The sequence below is a fragment of the Peromyscus maniculatus genome, chromosome 4 (genome assembly GCF_049852395.1).
Source record: "Peromyscus maniculatus bairdii isolate BWxNUB_F1_BW_parent chromosome 4, HU_Pman_BW_mat_3.1, whole genome shotgun sequence".
Classification (NCBI taxonomy): Eukaryota; Metazoa; Chordata; class Mammalia; order Rodentia; family Cricetidae; genus Peromyscus; species Peromyscus maniculatus.
In genome coordinates, this window is record NC_134855.1 from 40,017,958 (window position 1) to 40,040,001 (window position 22,044).

Here is a 22,044-nt window from a genome sequence, read left to right on the forward strand (position 1 = left end):
TCAAAGGAGATCTAATTAGTTAATTATTTAGCACAATAGATGGCACACTATAGACATTTATAGACTTTCTTTTTTTAAGCTTTAAACTCTTGTATCTGTCTCTAGTACTAAGTTACTTGGCATTTACTTACATGCTGCTTTAAGTTTTATTTATTTTTTGTCAAAAAGTCATTTATTAGGCCATGTTTTTTATGCCAATTCTGTGTTTGGACGTATTTTCATATACTGTTGATTTAGAGCTGTTCTTATTTTTAAAACCCTCAAACTTTTCATATGACATTTTGTCATATATTTATCATCCAGAGTACATTATACAGAACTATTAAAGGGGTAATAAAGGGTGCAATGTCTATATATAAAGTAAATACAGAGTAATGCTAACTCAAGTCAATATGGTACCTACTTCCTGTAACAGACTTTCTCTTGGGCCCCCACCAGCTCCCATATCATGGAGATTTATTATTAATTTTGAATGCTCAGTCTTATTAGCTTAACTGTTATTTTAATCCGTTTCTCTTTATCTACATTTTGCCTTAGGGCTTCCTTCCTTCCTTCCTTCCTTCCTTCCTTCCTTCCTTCCTTCCTTCCTTCCTTCCTTCCTTCCTTCCTTCCTTCCTTCCTTCTATATATCTTACTTTCCTGCTGTTTCCATGTCTGGCTGGCAGCTACCTGGCTTCTCTTGATTGTGGGATTATAGGATATAAAATGAATATAATTTTTCCTCCCCAAGTTGGTTTTTTAGTAGTCCACAGCAACAAAAAGTGAACTAGGGTATTAGTTACAGATCATCAGTCTGGGTGGAAATCTATTAGTTATTTGTTCTGTCCTAAATTAGCAGACTCCTGCATCTGTAGTCAGCTGATGATAGTCAGCAGAAGCTGACTGGTTATTCCTCAGCCTAACAGGAGAGCTGTCAACAAAGACTGTTCATGATCTCTCATCATTCAGTCTCCTAATTTGAACAAGCTTACATGGTGGCTTGAATTCCCAAAAGTAATAGAGAGTAGAAACCATGTGCATGAACTCTTTTAAAGTCTCTGTGACACATTTGCTGATGCCCATTGGTCAAAGTAAGTCATCTTGTCAAGTACAGACTCAAGAGGTGATTGAATAAATTCCTCTTTCTCTTTTCTTCTTTTTTAACATGGTTACTTTGGGTTCTTTTTATATTTAATTTTTTTCATACAATAATATTTGATCTCTTTTTCTCCCTTGTCCAACTCCTCCCAGATTCTCTGATCCTCCTGCACTTTTCTCCCTACTCAACTTCATGTTCTGTTTCTCAAAAAAAAAATCCACAAAAACAAAACAAAGAGAAAATCATAAGACAAAAATGCCCCCCCCAGATACCAACCCCTCCCCACCCAATACACATTCAAGTTCATTTTGTGTTGACTACCTATTCCTGGGAATGGGAACTGCCTGGTGGTGTGGTTGATATACCCAGTACTTCCATTGAAGAAAACTGATTTTCTCTTTCTCAGCAGGTATGACTTGCAAATAGCTTCTCACCTCTAGGTGAGACTTTGAATCTACTTTGTCTTTTCAATGCTGAAATTTTGTGTGGGTTGAACCTGTGCAGGTCTTGTATGTATTGCCAGAGACCCTGAGAGTTTGTGTGTGCATTAATCCTGTTGTGTCTAGGTTTTCTCAGAGTCATCCACCATCTCTTGCTTTTATAGCCCTTTTACCTTCTCTTTCACATAGATGCCTGAGCCTTGAGGGGAAGAGTTTGATGAAGACATCCCATTTAGGACTAAGTGCTACAGAGTCTCTCCCTCTCTGCACATTGTCTAGTTGTGGGTCTCTGTGTTAATTCATGTCTACTGCAAGAAGAATCTTCTTTTATGGAGGGTTGAGCAATGTACTGATCTATGGGTATAGCAATATTTCATTAGGAGTTTGTGGGAGGCCAGCTTCTACTTTTTCCCAGGGTGCTCTTGAGGAGAGAAGGATAAGAAGTATTTAGATAGAAAGATAGTGTAGAAAAGAGACAGACAGAAACAGGATAGTTTTGAGAGGGCCTGGGTCAATATCCACCATCCCCTTCTGTCTCTTCAAAAGGACTTTTTATAGGAATGCCAAGGGGCAGGGCCAAAGACCTCCCCCTAGCACAGCCAAGTGCAGACCCTTCCAAACACCTGATAACAATGCTCATGGTCAAGCCATTCCCTAATGCAGCCCTGGTAGTAAAGCAAGCTCAGATCTCACTAGGAAACCTCTGTGGGCCCCCACATGAGTTATTTTATTGCTATGTTCCTTCAGCAGAATAATGGTAAATTTTCTGCTAGGCCCATTACCTTCAGGTTCTTGGTCACTTAAACAATGTAAGTTATGAGTGCCACTTCATAGAATGGGCCTTAAATTCAATCACAATGGGGTTGGTTATTCCATAACACCTGTGCCACTGTTGCATCAGTGTATCTGTAGACATGTCACTGTTGTAGATCATGGGATTTGTAGCTATGTGAGACCGAAGCTCAAAGAGTAATTTCCAGCACCATGAACCCTACTCAGTGGTTGTGAAGCTTCTGGTTAGGCACCAGTGACTTCTCTGTGCTTGATGGCAGAATTAAGTATTGTCTCTAGCACAAGGACCTACCATCAGGTTGTTGAGAGCCACCAAGAGTGTTGTGATATTAGGAGTAGTCCATGTAACTCATCCCTGGCACTGGGGGTTTGACTTGGTGGCATATTTAATTAGGGCATTGTCCCTTGCACTATATGTTGACTCCATTCAGATTATTTTCATATATGTATATTTCAGGATGCTTCTCCAGTATAGGTTTCCATATGCTTTTTCCAAAGGCCTTTAGTGTTAGTTGTCTTTCCCCACATTCCTTCCCTTACCCTGCTTTTCTGTTCCCCTCCCTATTCAATCATTCTCTTTTAGTTTCCCTTTATCTTGCCATAACACTACATTCTATTTCTACTTCCTTGGGAGATCTTGTCCTCCTTCCTGGTCTCACAATAGAAACCTAACCTCTGTGGTTATTTGGATTGTAGCACTTATATTGAAAGTTTAAAAGCTAACATTCATATATAAGAGAAAACATGCAAATATTTGTCTTTTTGGGTCCAGATTACCTCACTCAGGATGATTGGGATGATTGTTCCTAGCTTCATCCATTGACCTGCAAATTTATAATAATCATAAAATTAAATTTTATAATTTAATTTTCTTTATGATTGAGTAATATCATTGTGTAAATATATAATGTTTTCATTATCTATTCATTAGTTGGTGGGCATCTAGGCTTTTTCCAATTTTTGGTTATTATGAATAGAGCAGCAATGAAAATGGATGAACAACTATTTCCTTAGTAGGATGTAAAGTCCTTTGAGTATATGCCCAAGACTTGTATGGCTATATCATGCCATGTTATCTTTTAAACTATTTAGAGGTCTTGTCTATGCCTCTTTTCTTTTTTTCTTTCCTTTCTTTCCTTTCTTTCTTTTCTCTTTTTCTTTCTTTCTTTCTTTCTTTCTTTCTTTCTTTCTTTCTTTCTTTCTTTCTTTTTTTTGGTTTTTTGAGACAGCGTTTCTCTGTGTAGCTTTGCACCTTTCCTGGAACTCACTCTGTAGACCAGGCTGGCCTTGAACTCACAGAGATCCACCTGCCTCTGCCTCCCTCATGCTGGGATTAAAGGCATGCGACACCACCACCCAGCTATGCCTCTTTTCATGTGCAACTATGAGGCTTTCAAGATTTCTACCTTCTACCTAGTACACTCATTAATGAGGCTCTTCTTTGGTAATGAATTTAAATGTGGACCAAAGGCAGGTAAATGTGACCAGTACTCATTTATTGCTTCCTTCTTCTTTTAGCAAAACAAAACAAGGACAAACCATGCAGTGGTCTAATTATATCTTTTGCTGTATGCACACATGAATTCATATTACATTCCTTCTTTCTTTTCTCTATTGCTTTCCCTCAGCAAAGATTTTCTGTTGTATTAGAATTCCTTGATACATTATAATAAGTGATGTCTTGTGTTTTCAGACTCTTTTAAAGCCTACATTGTGTTAAAGATCACATACTTATTCAGCTTAATGTATGTACTTAATGTATGTAATGACTATTTCCTGTGATTGACATATCTAAATGGTGATAGCTTCCCAGTAATTATGTACCAGCTGTGTGGTATAGTCATTTCACAGAAGAAAACACAATGCTCTTCATGAGTAGATGTTTTGACTTCCCTCAAGTCAAATAAACAAAAAAGAAAAGGGTTTTAGTTTTTAAATATCGTTGTTAACATTAGTCACCAAATGAATCTCTTTCTTCACTGTGCAATGTAAACATTACACAAGCCACAGCCATCTCTACATTAAGAACTCCTGCCGGGCGGTGGTGGCGCACACCTTTAATCCCAGCACTCGGGAGGCAGAGCCAGGTGGATCTCTGTGAGTTCGAGGCCAGCCTGGGCTACCAAGTGAGTCCCAGGAAAGGCGCAAAGCTACACAGAGAAACCCTGTCTCGAAAAACCAAAAAAAAAAAAAAAAAAAAGAACTCCTTCAGTGCTGGTGTTAGTGTATAATTAAAATGTTTACAATTTTGATTCTTCTCAACACAATAGTATCAACATAATCTAATTGTCACGCCAAGATTTAACGTGGTTTGTTCACAGAAGTAATACTGTTTTTATTGAGTCATTGTTTTGCTCTTTGGAAAAAAGTATTTTCTCTTTACTTACATATGTGTTAAAAATAAAAACCAGCTCTGACCTTTTGGGGAGACATTCTTCCCAGTCCACGGCTGTTTTCTATTTGCATCCATTATTCTCAGATTTCATTGTGAGTTCTATGAAAACTCCTGTGATCTTGAACTTCACATCTAACAAAGACTCAACTAGGGAAGGATTTGGATTAAGTTTTCAAAGACTTCTTGAAGAAAACACTCAGGCACAATTTTGCAAGAAATTGAGAAGAATAATCACATTTTTAGCTTTTGTCCTAAATTCTAGGGATGATTGATTTTTGTTATGCAAATAATATATTTATTTATTCATTTTTTATGAAATAGATTTTTTGTTTTTGTTCATATTCTTTCCACTCTCCCAGCATCTCCCAAATCCTCCCTACCCATCCATTTTCATCCTTTCTCTCTTAAAAAAATATAAAACAAAAACAAAGGTAAACAAAACAAAACAAAAACCAACATACACACACACACACACACACACACACACACACACACACACACACACACACACAAAGTTTGTTTTGTGTTGTCCAACTACTTCTGGGCATGTAGCCTGCTCTGGAGTGTAGATGGTATATCTAGTGATAGTCCATTGAAGAAAATTGGTTTAAACTTTCTCAGCAAGTATCAATTGCAAATAGCGTTCTGTTTAGGGTTGAGACTTTGTTTTCAATTCCCTTTCTCTGTGCTGGGATTTTGTTTGATTTTAATGTTCTGTACTTGTCTCAAACATTTTTTCCTCACTTGATACTGTTTCTGCTTATGTTTTCAAGATATTCTCATGTCTAAATAATTCTACACTTGACCATGACACAAAGATTATTATTGAACATCAATAAGATCATCAACCATGATCAAGTAGGTTTTATCCCAGAGATGCAGGGATGATAGGTAAATGGATAAATGTAATCTACCATATAAACAGACGGAAAGACAAAAACCCCCCACATAATCGTATCATTAGATACAGACAAGGCCTTTGACAAAAAACAATACCCCTTCATGATAAAAGTTTTGGAGAGATTAGGAATACAAGGGACATATATAAATGTAATAAAGATAATTTACAGCAAGCCCATAGCAACATCAACTTAAATGGAGAGGAACTTAAAGCAGTTCCACTAAAATCAAGCACAAACCAAGTTGGTCTACTCTCTATATACCTGTTCAATATAGTTCTTGAAGTCTTACATAGAGCAATAAGGCAATTGAAGGACACCAATGGGATAAAGACTGGAAAGAAGTCAAAATATCTTTATTTACAGATCATATGATAGTATATATAAGTGACTTTAAAAATTCCACCATGAGAAGAGGGGGAGGAAGGATTGTAGGAGCCAGAGGGGTCAAGGACATCATAAGGAAAAAGACAAATTTAACTAACCTGGGTTCATAGGGTCTCACAGAGACTGAACTGAAAACCAGGGAGCCTTCATGGGACTGACTTAGGCCCTCTGCATATATGTTACAGTTGTGTAGCATGATCTTCTTGTGAGACTCCTAACAGTGAGAGCAGGGACTGTCTCTGATTCTAATGCCTGCTTTTGGGAGTAATTCTTCTTACTAGACTGCCTCATCAGCATTTATAGAATAGGAGGAACCTATTCACACTGGCTGGCTGAGATCCATGGGAGGCCTGCCTGTATCTGAAGAGAAACAGTGGAGGAGGAGTGGATGAGGGGGTAGAGGGAAAGTAGTGGGAGACTGGGAAGAGGGAAGGGAGGGGAAACTTTGGTTGGGATGTAAAAACAACAACAACAACAAAAATTCCACCATGAAACTCCTACAGCTAAAAAAAAAAGTACTTTCAGCCAATACAAATTTGACTAAAAATCAGTGGCTTTCCCACATACCGATGAAAAATGGACTGAGAAAGAAAGAAGAGAAACAATGCCTAAACAATAGCCTTAATTCAAAATATCTTGGGGGTAACTCTAACCAAGAAAGTGAAAGACTTGTATGATAAAAATTTTAAGACACTGAACAAAGAAATTGAAGAAGATATCAGAAGATGGAAAGATCTCCCATGCTTGTGGATGGATCCTAGGATTAATATAGTAAAAGGATAGCCATCCTACCAAAAACAACCTACAGATTCAATACATTCCCCATGAAAATTCCAACACAATTTTTCACAGATCTTGACAGGACAATTTTTCAGCTTCATATGGCAATACAAAAAACCCAGGATAGCTAAAATAATCCTGAATAATTAAGAATTGCAGGAGGTATCACCACCCCCAATTTCAAGTTGTACCACAGAGCTATACTAAATAAAAACAGTATTGTATGGCGCAAAAACAGACATGTTGATCAATGGAATCAAATTGAAAATACAGACATAAGTCCACACACGTATGGACACCTGATGGTTGATAAAGAAGTTAGAAATGGTGCTGGTCAAACTGGGTGTATGCATGTAGAATAATACAAATAGATCCATACTTATTACCCTGCCCCAAATTAAACTTTAAATACATCAGCATAAAACCAGCTATACTGTATATTATAGAAGAGAAAGTAGTGAATAGCCTTGAACTCACTAGCACAGGAAGAGACTTTCTGAACAGAACATTGTTAGCACAAGCACTAAGATTAACAGTTAATAAATAGGATCTCATGAAACTGAAAAGCTTCTATATGGCAAAGGACACATCAATCAGACAAAGTGGCAGCCAACATAATGTGAAAAGATTTTTTTTTCACCAACTACTCATCAGAGGGCTAATGACTGAAATGTAAAAAGAATCTTAGAAACTAGATATCAAGAAAACAACCCAATTTAAAAATACGTTACAGATCTAAACAGAATTTTCAACAGAGAAAACTCAAATGGCTGATAAACAAAGAAATGATCAATATCCTTACCATCAGGGGAATGCAAGTCAAAACTACTTTGAGAGTCCATCTTACATATATCAGAATGGCTAAGATCAATAAAACAAATGACAACTCATGCAGGCAAAGATGTTGAGAAAGGGGAACACTCCTCCATTGCTGATGGGAGTGCAAACTAGTACAACCACTATGGAAGTCAACGTGGTGGTTCCTCAGGAAGATGGGAATAGATCTCCCTCAAGATCCAGCTGTAACATTCTTGGTCATATACCCAAAGGATACTTCAAATCATACCACAAAGACACTTGCTCAGGCATAATCATTGCTGCTTTATTCATAATAGCCATAAACTTGAAACAACCAAGATGTCCCATACAGAAGAATGGATAAAGAAAATGTGGTACATTTATGCATGGAGTATTAGTTAGCCATTAAAAAAATAAAATCATGAAATTTTCAGGTAAATGGATGGAACTAGAAAAAATCATCCTGAGTGAGGTAACCCAGAACCAGGATGACAAATATGATATGTTGTAGCTGGAGAGCTTCTCTCCAGGTCCCACCAAGCCCCAGCAGTCCAACAGCCCACTTATAAAATAAACACACAGACGCTTATATTATTTAAACTGTTTGGCCTAATGGCTCAGGCTTCTAGCTATCTAGTGTAGTGGGTAGCCATTCCAGCTTGGATCTGGAAGTTCCAACCCCCAATGAGACTCTGGCAACTGTCACGCCTATGAGGCGGGGCCAGGGGAGGCGCCTGGAGACCCGAGACCTGGATGGGTGAGCGCTCTCTCTGTTCCAGGACCCTAGACAGTGGAGGTGGACCGAGCAGAGCTCCAGAGAACACTGCTGGACTTCGATACACCTTCCCCAGACCCCACAACCTACCTTTCCCTTTTTTGTAAGTTACTCACTAAATAAATCTTCCTTTTAACTATGTGGAGTGGCCATAATAATTTCACCAATAATCTAGTTCTTACATCTTAAATTAATCAATTTCTATAAATCTATACCTTGCCACATGGCTCGTAGCTTACCCGGCATCTTCACATGCTGCTTGTCATGGCAGCGGCTGGCAGTATCTCCTCCCACCTTCCTGTTCTCTCAATTCTCCTCTGTTAGTCCCGCCTATACTTCCTGCCTGGCCACTGGCCAATCAGTGTTTTATTTATTGACCAATCATAGCATTTAACATACAGACCATCCCACAGCAGTATGTATTTGCTTATATTTGGATATTTGCTGTTAAGTCAACGGTAACAAGCTACCATCTGTAGAACCACAGAGGTTAGGTATAGAGTAAGGGACTGAGGGTGTGCTGATACATCTTCCTAGGAAAGGAAAATAGTTAGGAGGGGCTGGAACCAGAGGAACCAGACTTCCAATTGCTACTTTATAACTTACTGCATCCCAGAGCAATGTTGTCATGAATGCAGTGATAAACAAGGTGATATATGAATAGATGTGAATTCCTTTTCCTTATTTCCTCTCTAAAGGCTTCATTACCAGTAAAAAGCTGTGCATTTTAGCATTTGAAGTGAATTAGTCAGAACAGTTACATACACATACACAAAAAACAAATACAGAGACTATTTTTAGCTTGACATTTTTCAGAGGATTGATCTGTAATTACTTCAGGTTTATGCTATTAATCTCCCTTACTAGTGTATAAACATAATATCAGATTTTTCTTTCAGCGTTAGAATGCCAGTCTTGGTTCTAATACTTCTAGAACTTGGAGGTATTTTGATTCTGTCTCAAAATAAATATCTTTAGTTTTTTTAAAAAATAAAACACAATTTTAGTACAATAATAGCCACTAAATCTATATAGTTCATTTATTCCTTTAAAGGAAATACTGTCAGCCTAAGTAATATGCATTGAATATCTAAGAAATCTCACAATTTAATGAAATGTCTCCTGAGATTTAATATTACCATAAGAATTTTAGTTAGCATTCTCTCTCCATGTTAGTTAGCTAGGAGTGCCATTGCAAGATGCCATAGAATTTAATTTTCTCACAGTTCTAGATGTAGGGAGTCTATGGCAGGCGTATGTTGGTTCTTGCTTTGGCTTATAGAGAGCAGTCCCTTTGAATATTCTCACATTGCTTCTTTGTGTCTCCACTTAGAAATCAATTGAGAGAGGAGTCCTTAACGTCTCTTCTTGTCAGAATACTAATTGAATCTGGGCAACTTTATATTATTTCATTTAACTGCCTCTATGAATGCCCAGCTTCCAAAGTAGTCTCAGTTAGGGTTGAATACTTAATATATGAGGTTTGGGAGGAGACAAAAAGCCCCAGGTACTGGTATTATGGCATATGTACTATTTTGTTTTTAGAGCTAATATATATATTTATTATATATTATAATAATATTATATATATTATATATATATATATATATATTTCTTAAGGGAGTCACACAATCTACTTTTTTTTAAGTTGTGCTTTACTTGCTTATACATAGTTCCTCTTAATTGCTTATTTTTTATTTTCTTAGAAAATACATTTTTTATTCCTATTAAGTGATATGTATAGCTGTGAATAAAGTTACAGTAGCTATTTATGTGCAAGGTTTTCTTTGTACATAAAGATTAAAGCATTTAGATAAAATCTAATGGACTAATTTGATATTTAAAATAAATTCTAGATATGTTGGATATTCAGATTAGAATATAGACAAAATGGTTATTTGGAAAATAATCTAGATTAAGACCTAAACTTTCCATAAAAATTACCTCCATATTGATGATAGACCTAAATGTAATACACAAAACGGGATAGATATTCTAATTATCATGATGAAAGATGATGAGGGTCCAAAACAGGACAGTAACAGCTGGAATACTGAAGAGAACATGAGATGAATGGATACATTGTATATTCATTAAAATAGATGACAGATAATTCATACTTGGAGCAAAAGAAAAATATGAGTTTCATAGACTTGTTAAAGATCACATGCCTGTAAGAAGGTTGTTTAGGTGATTATGTCTGGAAAGTAGGACAATATATAGATTGTGAGTTCAAGAAAGAAATCTGACATCAAGGTGTATGTCTTAGAGTCTATAATGTGTACATGCGTGCGCGCGCGCCCACACACACACACACACACACACACACACACACACACATGCAAGGATAGACAATGACATCCCCAGCTTTCAATGAGTAAATAAAAGATGAATCATCAAAGGAAATAAAATGAATGAAACAAAACACAAAGAAGAGAATGACTGAAAAAAAAAACCAACCTTGTCATTAGTAGGGACATTACTATAGTCTTTTTTATTATAAACAGTAGTAGAGAATTGGTATAATAAAACAATTAAGTGTAGGGAGAAAGCAGATATTTTTTCTAATGAGGAGTATAATCATAGTTATAGTATGGTGAATGATAACAGAAATTATTAAGATAGTTAATAATAAGAATAGTTACAAAATTATAGCAAAATGCCTAATATTATTAATGTTTGGTTTTTACATCTGTAGTATAGTTAACTAAGTATCATTTAAAAAAAAAAACTATGCTACCAAGCCCTAAGCTTTATGCACCATAAATACTCAAAAATAATTTACTGTTCTGAATTCAATTGAACTGAGATTCCTTTGACATGTAAATCATCATCTTTTGTGTTCTAGAATAATGAGAGTTTTAATTTGTGTACTTGTTTTGTAATTAAGGTCATCGAACATTATTTATTGGAGTTCATGTGCCTCTGGGTGGAAGAAAAAGCCATCGTCGTCACAGGCATCGTGGTCATAAGCACAGAAAGAGGGACAGAGAGAGAGATTCTGGACTAGAGGATGGACGAGAGTCACCTTCTTTTGGTAAGCATCATTCTCTTTGTTTTAATAAATTATTCCCCCCAGTGCATAAGGCACTGGCTCTTTATGCCATCTACTTCCTTCCTTCCAAACTGTTTGAATGTCTTTATTGAGGCTTAGACCTAAGATCTATTTCATTAGAACACCATTGGTTCATAGGCAGTCTCCAAACAATGTAACTTCCTGCACATCATTTTTGTCAAGTTTCTTTTGTCAAGGATCAATCATTTGCTATTAATCCTATTTTATAATGGGTAAACTCACTTAGTCACAAGTTGAGATTTGTACCATATTCTAAAAACCATCACACTCAATTGGAAATTTGATATTCTATATAGTGAGGACTTGTGATAAATATTTCTATACTGAAAGAAAGCTTCAAAGAAATATTCTGATGACAAACATTTTTCTTACTTGGAAGGAGTCCAAAGAAAATATCATAAGATATTGCTGCAAGTGCCCCAAAATTGTTCAGAATTTACTTTCCAAAGACATGTAGAATAAATAGGAAAAACTCCAAGGAACATGAGGTTTATCTGCTGGAAATCTGCATGTTTCACATTGTATGTTGTAAAGTGGTGTTTGAACCAGTGAAACATGAAATAACTTGAGCTAAAACTTCTAGGTCAGCCATCAATTTAACAACGTCTTTGGAGAAGTGTTTGAAGTTTGGTACTCTTGAGAATTCTCTCACCCCAGTACATGCTCTATACCATCAGACATAATGCTACTTGTTATCTGACTCGGGGTTTTAAGAACCTGTCTGTTTTAAAAGGAAAGACCTTTACATAGCTGAAAGATAAGCGATAACTGCTTTTGGTTCACTAGAACATTGGGATGTGATTTCTCAGTGAGTTTAAAAATAATTGACTGTGTAGTGGTGACAATGAGGATGTTTGATTACATAAAATATTTTTCTAACAACAAACGAGGTTAAATCACTTTAATTTTTAAGCAATTTTAGGTGTAAGTATGCATGTGTTCATGTGTATATACATGTTTGTGTGTGTGTCCATATGGGTAATATACGTGGTGCGGGGGAGGGGTCAGAAGCTGGCATCAAGTATTTTCCTCAGTTGCTATTACCTTAATTTTTATGAGACAGGCCTCTTAGTAAACTTGGAGTTCTCTGGTTGTCATGCTTGCACCAAGCAGTTTGCTGACTACCCTTGTCTCTACTCCCTTACTTTTGATACTGTAATCAGTAAATGCTGTAGTTTTCACGAAAATGTGATATAAATATTTAATACTCCTCTCTACTGTAACAAATGGAAACTACTCAGTTTTACATCTTGCTAGTTTTAGTGTCAGACTTTACTCACTTTGTATAATTAAAAATTTGGTCTCTAAGTGGGACTATTAATGAGTATTTTAGAATGAACAGTTTGAAGTGTGAACTTATAGTCAGTAAAAATATGAATGACTTTGAGAGAAATTCAGAAATATTGATTTCTCCACTTCAGCCTCTCAAAGAATGTTAAAAGAAGATTAAGAGGATTATGTCAGTTACTGATGGTTAATCTATAAGCAGTAGAAATAAATTTGAGAATATAAACTCTATTAGCAAGTTACTTAAAATATTGTATACAAAGATACTGTATATATTAGCATAGTCTTGCAATTAGATGGAGTATTTTTCTAGGTTTAGATGGCAAATTGAATGCACACTTCAGGAGAAATGGGACAGATAGAGAAAAATCAGAATTCAAAGAGCTATGTTTTGGTAGGTCATAGCTTTTGCTCCTGTTTTAACTCCCAATTTGGTGATAGATAATAACCAAAATGTTTAAAAAAAATTTCCTACAGTATAATAGCAGAATTCACAAGTACTAAAACATAAATTAAAACTTGCACAACTCACTGAACTATGACTTAGAAACACCCAATTAACAACCAACTGACCTGACTCCAGAACCTCTCTGCTTTTTCCAGATCACTGCTCTCATTCTCTAGGAACGCTTGATATCCTGTCTTCTTTAACACACTGTTTTTCCTGTTCTTGAATTTATATAAAGGAGATCCTCCAGGAGATCCTGGTTCAATATTCTTTTTGTAGAAAAGGAAAAATCACTAATGTTTTCTGATGTAGCTTTAGTTTATTCATTTTCATTATTATGTAATATACAGATGTGCTTCTGTATATTAAGCATTTTGCTGTTGATAGAAATTCAGAGTGTAGCAGCAGCTATGAGTCAAGTCATGTGGTCACTTCTATTTCATGCCTGCCAGTGCACATTTTATGCACATGAGTTAGCCTGGTTATTGCTGCACCATGGAGTGTATATATTTTCAACTTGAACAGGTAATACCAAATACTTTCTCCTAAGTAGGTACATATTTATGCTCTGGCTAACAGGGCATCAGTACTTATTTCACTTTACACTTTTAAGTTAAAGTTGATAATGCTACTCTTTTAATATCAGATACTCTGGAAATATGAGTAATAGCACCTCATTGCTTTAATTTGTATTTCTTTATCAACAATGGAATTAGGAAAATGCATGTGCTTTTTGATAGCTTCCTCTATGAAATGACTATCAAAGTTTTATGTTTTGTGATTAGATTTTTTTCTTACTGTTGTGTTTAATATTTATATATTATGAATATAATTCCTTCGTTGATTTTTCATCTCAAATAACTTCTCACAATTGGGGTTAATGTTTTATTTATTTTATTGTAATGTCTCCCTTTTCATCTCTAATTTTATTAAATTGGATCTTCTCTCTCCATCTTCTAGTTAATTTGGCTAAGGGTTTGCCAATCTTGTTGAATCAATTCTTTGTTTCATAGATCATTTTAGTTTTCTTGTTTTGTTCTGTTTATTTCTATTTTCTTGATTTCAGTCCGGATTTTTATTTCTTGCTTGTTTCTTGATTATTTCACTTTTGGGTATTATTTCTTACAGTTCTAAGGAAATCTCTACAATTTTTTTGAGGGCCCTTAGTGCTATGAACTTACCTCTTAGAACTGCCTTCTTCTTCTTCTTCTTCTTCTTCTTCTTCTTCTTCTTCTTCTTCTTCTTCTTCTTCTTCTTCTTCTTCTTCTTTTTTTTTTGATTTTTCGAGACAGGGAGAACTGCCTTCTTTATGTCCCATAGGTTTGGGTATGTTGTGTTTTTCGTGTTCATGCAATTCTAAAATATTTTAAATTTCTTTATTTTTTTCCGTTTTGACCCACATTTCTTTTTTTCTTTTTTTTGTAACCCTAATTAAGACACTTTTATTTTCGTTAATAGTATTAAAACTTATTTAACATTTTCCTTTCTGGCTATAATTATTTCTGTCAATAGTACTATTGTTACGAAGTATACAAATGGAGCTTGGCCTCTCAGAGGTATATGTTTCTCCATATTTTGAAAAATTACTCTCTTTAAAACTCCACCAATACAGAGTCATTTTTTTTCTTTTTTTTCCTTTTATTTTATTTTACAATACCATTCAGTTCTACATATCAGCCACGGATTCCCTTGTTCTCCCCCCTCCTGCCCCCCTCCCCTTTCCCCCAGCCCACTCCCCATTCCCACCTCCTCCAGGGCAAAACCTCCCCCAAGGACTGAGATCCACCTGGAAGACTCAGTCCAGGCAGGTCCAGTCCCCTCCTCCCAGACTAAGCCAAGCGTCCCTGCATAAGCCCCAGGTTTCAAACAGCCAACTCATCCAATGAGCATAGGACCTGGTACCACTGCTTGGATGCCTCCCAAACAGATCAAGCCAATCAACTGTCTCACCCATTCAGAGGGCCTGATCTAGTTGGGGGCCCCTCAGCCATTGGTTCATACTTCATGTGTTTCCATTTGTTTGGCTATTTGTCCCTGTGCTTTGTCCAACCTTGGTTTCAACAATTCTTGATACATGAGAAAAGGAAGAAACAAAGTGCTAGAGAGGCCCACAGAATTCCACAAAGATACCCCCACAATAGACTGCTGGCAATGGTCGAGAGACAGCCGGAACTGACCTTCTCTGGTGATGGGATGGTCAAACACCCTAATAGTCGTGCCAGAAACCCCATCCAAGGACTGAGGAATCAGGATGCAGAGATCCATGGCTAGGCCCTGGGTGGAGCTCCAGGAGTCTAATTGACCCACATTTCATTCAGTAGTAGTTGTTCAGTTTGTATACTTTCTGTTATTTCTGTTGTTGAGATCCAGCTTTAATCCTTGATGGTTAGATAGGATGCAGATTGTGATTTTACAACTGAGGCTTGCTTTGTGTCCAAGTATGTGATCAGTTTTGGAGGAAGTTCCATGAACTGCTGAGAAGAAAGAGTATTCTATTGTGTTTGGATAAAATACACATCTGGAGGTCTATTTGATTTATGATGTTACTTAACTCCAGAATTTCTCTGTTTAGTTTTTGTCTTGGTGACCTGTATATTGGTGAGTGGGGTATCAAAGTAACCCCTTATCACTGTGTGAGTGTCAAAATGTATGTTTAGCTGTAGTAGTGTTTCTTTCATGAATTTGGGTGCCCTTGTGATTGTTTCATAAATTTTCAGAATTACATTATCCTCTTGGTAGATTTTTCCTTTTATAAGTGTATAGTATTCTTTCATAGCACTTCTGTTTAGTCTTAGTTTGAAGTCTATCACATACTAAAATGGCTGTATCTACTTGTTTCTTGGGTCCATGTGCTTAGAATATCTTTCTCCACCCTTTTATCCTAAGTTGATATATATCCTTGATGGTGAGGTGTATTTCTAGGATGCAGCAGAAAGATGGATCCCATTTTCCAATCCAGTCTGTTAGTCTATGTCTTTTTATTTGGAAATTGAAACTATTAGTATTGAGAGTTATCAATGAGCAGTGTTTATTGATTCCTGTTATTTTCTTGTTATGTTGTGTCTTTTTACCCTCTTTTGATTTACCATTCTGGTATTATCTATTTTGTATCTTTTTGGGTATGGCTAACCTCTTCAGACTGACATTTTCATTCTAGAATCTTCTGTAGAGCTGTATTACTAGATAGAAATGTCATAAAATTGATTTCCTTGTGAATTATTTTCTTTCTCTGTTGATTGTGATTTATAATTTTGCTGGGTGTAGTAGTCTAGTCTAGCATCTCTGGTCCCTCAAAGCTAGTAGAATATCCATTGAGGCCCTTCTGGCTTTCAGAGTTTCCATTGAGAAGTCATGTGTCATCCCATCGGTCCTTATTTTATATATTACTTGATGTTTTTTCTTTCTGTATTTCTTTAAAACAAAGTTTTTTTTATTTTACATAACAATCCCAGTTCCTCCTCCCTTCCTTTCTCCCATCTCCCACCTTCCCAGTCCTACCCCCTATCCACTCCTCAGAGAAGATAAAGCCTCCCTTGGGGGGTCAACAATCCAAGGAATCCACAAGAATGACACCAACTAAGACTCCTAGCAATAATGGAGAGGGTGCCTGTACTTACTTTCCCCTATAATCAGATTCGTGACTACCCTAATTGTCATCAGAGAATCTACATCCAGTAACAGATGGAAGCAGATACAATGATCCACAACCAAGCACTGGATATTTTTCTTTTGCAGCTTTTAATATCCTTTCTTTGTTTAGTATTTTGATTGTTATATGTCATAGGGAATTTCTTTTCTGGTCCCATTTATTTGGTATTTTGTATGCTTTCTTGTATCTTTATAGGCAACTCCTTTAGATTGGCAGAATTTTCTTCTATCATTTTGTTAAAAAAAGATATGTGCCTTTGACCTGGGTTTCTTTTTCTGATTCTATCCTTATTACTTGTAGATTTGGTCTTCTCGTAGTGTCCTTGATTTCCTGGATGTTTTATGCAAGGATGTTCTAGATTTAACATTCTCTTTGACTGAGCTATATGTCTTCTACTTTGCCTTCAACACTTGAGATTCTCTCTTCCATGTTGTGTGATCTGTTAGCAAGGCTCTGAGGTTAATGTTGACATCCTATAGTTTTTGTGTTCAGTTTTATTTCAGTTTGGGTTTTATTTAGTGATTCTATTTCTTCGTTAAATTCTACTTTTGTATCTTGAATTGTTTTCATTATTGCATTTATTAAGGCATTTATTCATAGCCTTTTATGGGTCCTACAACAAATTCATAATTGCTATTTTGAAGTCCTTGTCTTGAGATTTAGCTATATTGCATTTCTCACGGCCTACTGCAATAGGGTTCCTGGCTTCTGGTGGAGGCATACTGTCTTGACTCTTCACATTTGTGTTTTTGCACTGGTGTCTAGGCATCTAGAGTTAGGATGTTTGAGGTATCTCTTGGTGTTGCTATTGTTCTTTTTCTTGTTGGGTGAGTGTTCCAGTCTTTGGATGCGGTTACCAGTCTCTGGATACTAGGCAAGTGTGGTGGCTGTTGGGTCCCTGATAGAGAGTTCTTTTGAGTCCCAGTCCAGTCCAGCCAGGGGGGGTGGGGGGTGGGGGTGGGGGGAGGGCTGGAAGAAAGTGTTTCTGTGTATTGGTGGCTAACACAAAGAAATGGAAATGTACTAGAAGAGAAGGCTGATAATGTCTTTTGGAAAGAGCTAAACCTGGTCCCCACCAAGTAGCAGAGTCCCCAGGAAATGGAAGTATGTTGGAAGAATGGGTTCCTAAGGCAGGCTACAGTACAACAAAGAGTAAGTCTGTAGAGACAGAAAAGAAAGGGCCAGGGAGAACCCTGGATCCATGCTTTAATTCTCTTAATGGTGTGTCTTCAGATTCCATAAAAGATTAGTCAGAGGATAAGATATGATTCTTTAGACAAATTTCTCTATGTTGTCATTTTTACTTTCACTGTGTGTTTTAGTAAATATAAACACAGATTCTTTTTTTTTTTAAAGATTTATTTATTTATTATGTATACAGTGCTCTGCTTGCATGTGTCCCTGCAGGCCAGAAAAGGGCACCAGATCTCATTACAAGTGGTTGTGAGCCACCATGTGGTTGCTGGGAATTGAACTCAGGACCTGGGAATTGAACTCAGGACCTCTGGAAGGGCAGTCAGTGCTCTTAACCACTGAGCCATCTCTCCAGCCTCAAACACAAATTCTTAATCTTTCTTATACTATATTCTATATCTAGTTTATGCTATAAACTTATTTGCTATATTTTGCTATAAACTTATTTTATAAAATTCTTGGCTGAAATTTCTGTTCAGTAGCCTATGATTTCAGAAGCTACCCCAAAATCAATAAATACCAGTCTTTTAAGAAGAAATATTTATAATAACTAAGAGAAATTTCTTTTTTGATTACATATATATATATATATATATATATATATATTACAACTTTAAAGTATCTACTTCCAATTGATTGAAAAACAGGCATTGGACAACACATTTTGAATTTCTATTGGAACAAAACCCAACTCCCTTTTAAAGATATTAAAATATTGCTGGATGGTCATGAAAAGACTTTGATGAATACAGCATAATACCCATAAAATCATTTTTATTTTATAGAATTAAAAGCCAGAGACAAGAAGGCATGTGTTATTTTGAACACAAGTAAATGGTCTCCATTAAATCGATTACACTCATTTAGGAAATTGCTATTTTCTATGCTATTGTTATTATTATTGTGTCTTAGTGAAGTCTTTTGAATACTTGCTATTCTATTTCACACTCTCCAGTCCTCTTTATTCTTGAGTATGAGGTTGTTAGTTCTTGTTTACCTTGTGATTTGTACTTTGGAGGTATAAGGTATATAGTGACTCATCTTGGTGCTTTCTTAGGGGAAGCACTAAAAATTCTCAAGTTTAAGTCTCATTTAGATAGTAATTGAATTTTGGGGGATGGAAGAGTAGTATTGTAGACACCCAAGTTATAAATGAGAAGTAAACTGAAATTATTAGAAATAGTGAATAGAAATATGTTTTAGAGCTATTAGGAACATACCAGTGTTAAGGCATGCCTACTGTGAGGTATGGTGTTTGACTTATAAGAGAAAACTGTATCTTTACTTAAAAGTCCAGGGGTGAGCTTATAATGGTATGGGTGGAATAGCAGCAGGGGACCAGAGCAGAAGGCAGCACACTCACATTTCCAAAGCACATACACAGCATCGAGTGCAATCTTGAAGTAGGTGAGGTTGTGCTCAAAACTCACCCACAGTGAATTTCATTGTCCATTAGGGCTCCACCTCCTAAAGTTTCTACAACTTCCCTAAATAGCACCAACCCATGGACCAAGTTTTCAAATACGTGAGCCTATGGGGGACATTTCTCATTTAAACCACTATGCATCCATTGTAATATAACTTTACTAGACACTGCCACCAGTGTCTGTTTCTTCCCAGTTTACTTTTCTAGAATCATAGAGATGTATAGGATTTCCACCTAACAACCTTTGACTCCTTTTAAATGATGCAAGATTCCTTTGTATAAATTCTTTCCCTGTAGTCTTTATAGCTCTTTCAGATGCTTTTACAAACCTGTGAGACCCTTAAGGGTTAGCATTATGTAATGGTAACTTTTCACCAAGGGTGGGCAAGTTCTCTGAATGCCACTCTCATCCCTTACGAGCAAGACAGTGCCAGTTAAGGGATGTTTGGGAGGTCCTGTATAGTCACATAGTTAGACAAAAGAGCAATACAGCAGGCATATACACTGACATTCCCTGTGAGCCATACAGCCTCCTCATCCTATGGTGCTCCACATGAGCACCTTGTCCTGTGCATTTTCCATGCAGTCTTGGGAGGGCTGGCTTGTGCTTCTTGGCTTGGCTCAGGAGTAAGGGCTGTCTTTAGCCCACCATGGCTGCTACTGGAATCTGCTTCTGAGCTATGATAGGCTCTGGACCAGCACTGTGTCCTTTGTTTTCGCATCAGCAGCACCTGGATTCTGAAAGGTCCACAGGCTGGACAAAACATTTCATCCTCAGTACAGTTCACACTCCATCCTCTGGGAGAAGGAGCCCTTCACCTCTTAATCCTTTCTTCCATGAACATTTGCTGAGAGTTTAAAGCCTTCCAGAAACTCACGAATGGAATGCTTTGGCTTTCTGTTAATTTTCTGCCGGAGAACCTTGCCAGGCACAGATCTTGTCACGGTTTCTTTCTAGTGGGCTGTTTGTTTGTTTTTTTCTTAACATCTGCTGAGTGCTTTAGCACCTCATGAATCTGACTGATGTGCCACTTTAGGTGATCTACAGCCTCTCCCACTGCATAAGGATTATATTACTTCTAAGATCTCTGATGAATCAACCTTTTTCTTAACTCTCCTATGAATTCAGTCTTATTTAGCCCAGTGAACAGGGCATCAAAACACAGCCTTTTCATATTTTGGTTCCTCAGTAATGCCTGCCTTTGCTCTTGACCTGGGCACCAAACACCGCCTCTTGCATACCTATTTTATTCAGTAATATATGCCTTTCCTCTTGAATTGAGCACCAACTCTGCTTCTCTAATGCTTAGTCTCTTCGCTAATGCTTGTCTCTATCATATTCTGGTGTCTGATCTTCATGAGAATTTCAGAAGGAGATAACCAAGCGTCATTAATGGCTTGTATGAGCTAGTATTTCAAACACTGGGCCCCTCACTTCACCTCAAGTAATGTAGCCTTTGTCTCTAGGAGGGATGGATAGTTGTTTTCCTCAGTTTCTTTGCTTCCTTTGCATTGATCCCAACTACCATATCCCTCAGCTTCATGAGCTGTGCTGTGATTGGGTCTTTCATTCTTTCTTTAATAGTCTTACCTAATTCAGGCAATTCAAGCACTGGCTATTTATGTTTACTTTAGTTTCTCGTAATGATCCATTAATCCCATACTAAGACCTCTGTATGCATGTCTATCAATTCTGTCTTTCTCTCTTCCTCCTTACATTCTTATGAAACCCTATTGGTTTCAAGGTTTAAAAAAAATATATCCTTAACACATATTTAGTTTGTATCATTGATCTTGTGAGGTCTATATAATAAGGCTTTGTATTTGTTTCCATTAATTTATGCCTAAATATTTAATATGTTGAAGCCATTGTCATTTTATTGTGAAATTGCATATTCTAGTGTATAGCCTGTAACCTGCTATGTGTATCTCTAGTTCTTTTCGTTCTTTTTAGATTTCATGGGATATTTTCTTTGTAGATAAATAAAGTCATCTATGATATAGACAATTTTGTTTCTTCCTACACAGGCTTTCTATGTATATATAATATCTTTGTGGTGCCAAATTATGTTAGACAGTATTCTGTTAAGATTAGTTGAATACTCAGATGAGGAAAACAAGGGGTGTGGGATTGAGGTTGTGTCAAAGTTATCAACTGGGGTATTTAAAGCTTGTAACTATGATAAACTCATGTCCTTCTGTATGATTTTTTTCATAGATACCCCATCACAGCGGGTGCAGTTTATTCTTGGAACTGAGGATGATGATGAGGAGCACATTCCTCATGACCTTTTCACAGAACTGGATGAAATTTGCTGGCGTGAAGGGGAAGATGCTGAATGGCGGGAGACAGCCAGGTAAAAATTTGGGTTGAGGAGTTTGTATTTATATATATATAAGTTTTATATATATATTAGGTCATTAAAAGAATAGAGTCCATATAAATTAGGTCATTAAAAGAACAGAGTCCCAGTGCAATGATTCTGCAAACATCTAGGGCTTTTGCAGCTTTCTGAGTTTGCTCATCTGGCCTAGGCAGATCCTATAATGGTATATGGGTCAGAATGACATCTGAAAGGAGTAATTTAACAGTCATGCTGAGTCAGCTACAGCTGCGGTC

General features: G+C 36.7%; 1 protein-coding gene across 9 annotated transcripts in view; it reads left to right on the forward strand.

Annotated features, from left to right (window-relative positions):
- The window catches only part of Slc4a10 (solute carrier family 4 member 10), a 279,026-nt gene that overhangs the window by 128,952 nt on the left and 128,030 nt on the right, over positions 1–22,044 (forward strand). For all 9 annotated transcript variants that reach the window (XM_076569565.1, XM_076569563.1, XM_006984614.4 and 6 more), the window contains 2 exons: positions 11,235–11,381; positions 21,643–21,781. Coding sequence is in view for 8 of the 9 variants with exons in the window: in XM_076569563.1 (XP_076425678.1) it covers positions 11,235–11,381; positions 21,643–21,781 (286 nt within the window). In the remaining variant the exon portion in view is untranslated. The remainder of the gene's footprint in view (positions 1–11,234; positions 11,382–21,642; positions 21,782–22,044) is intronic.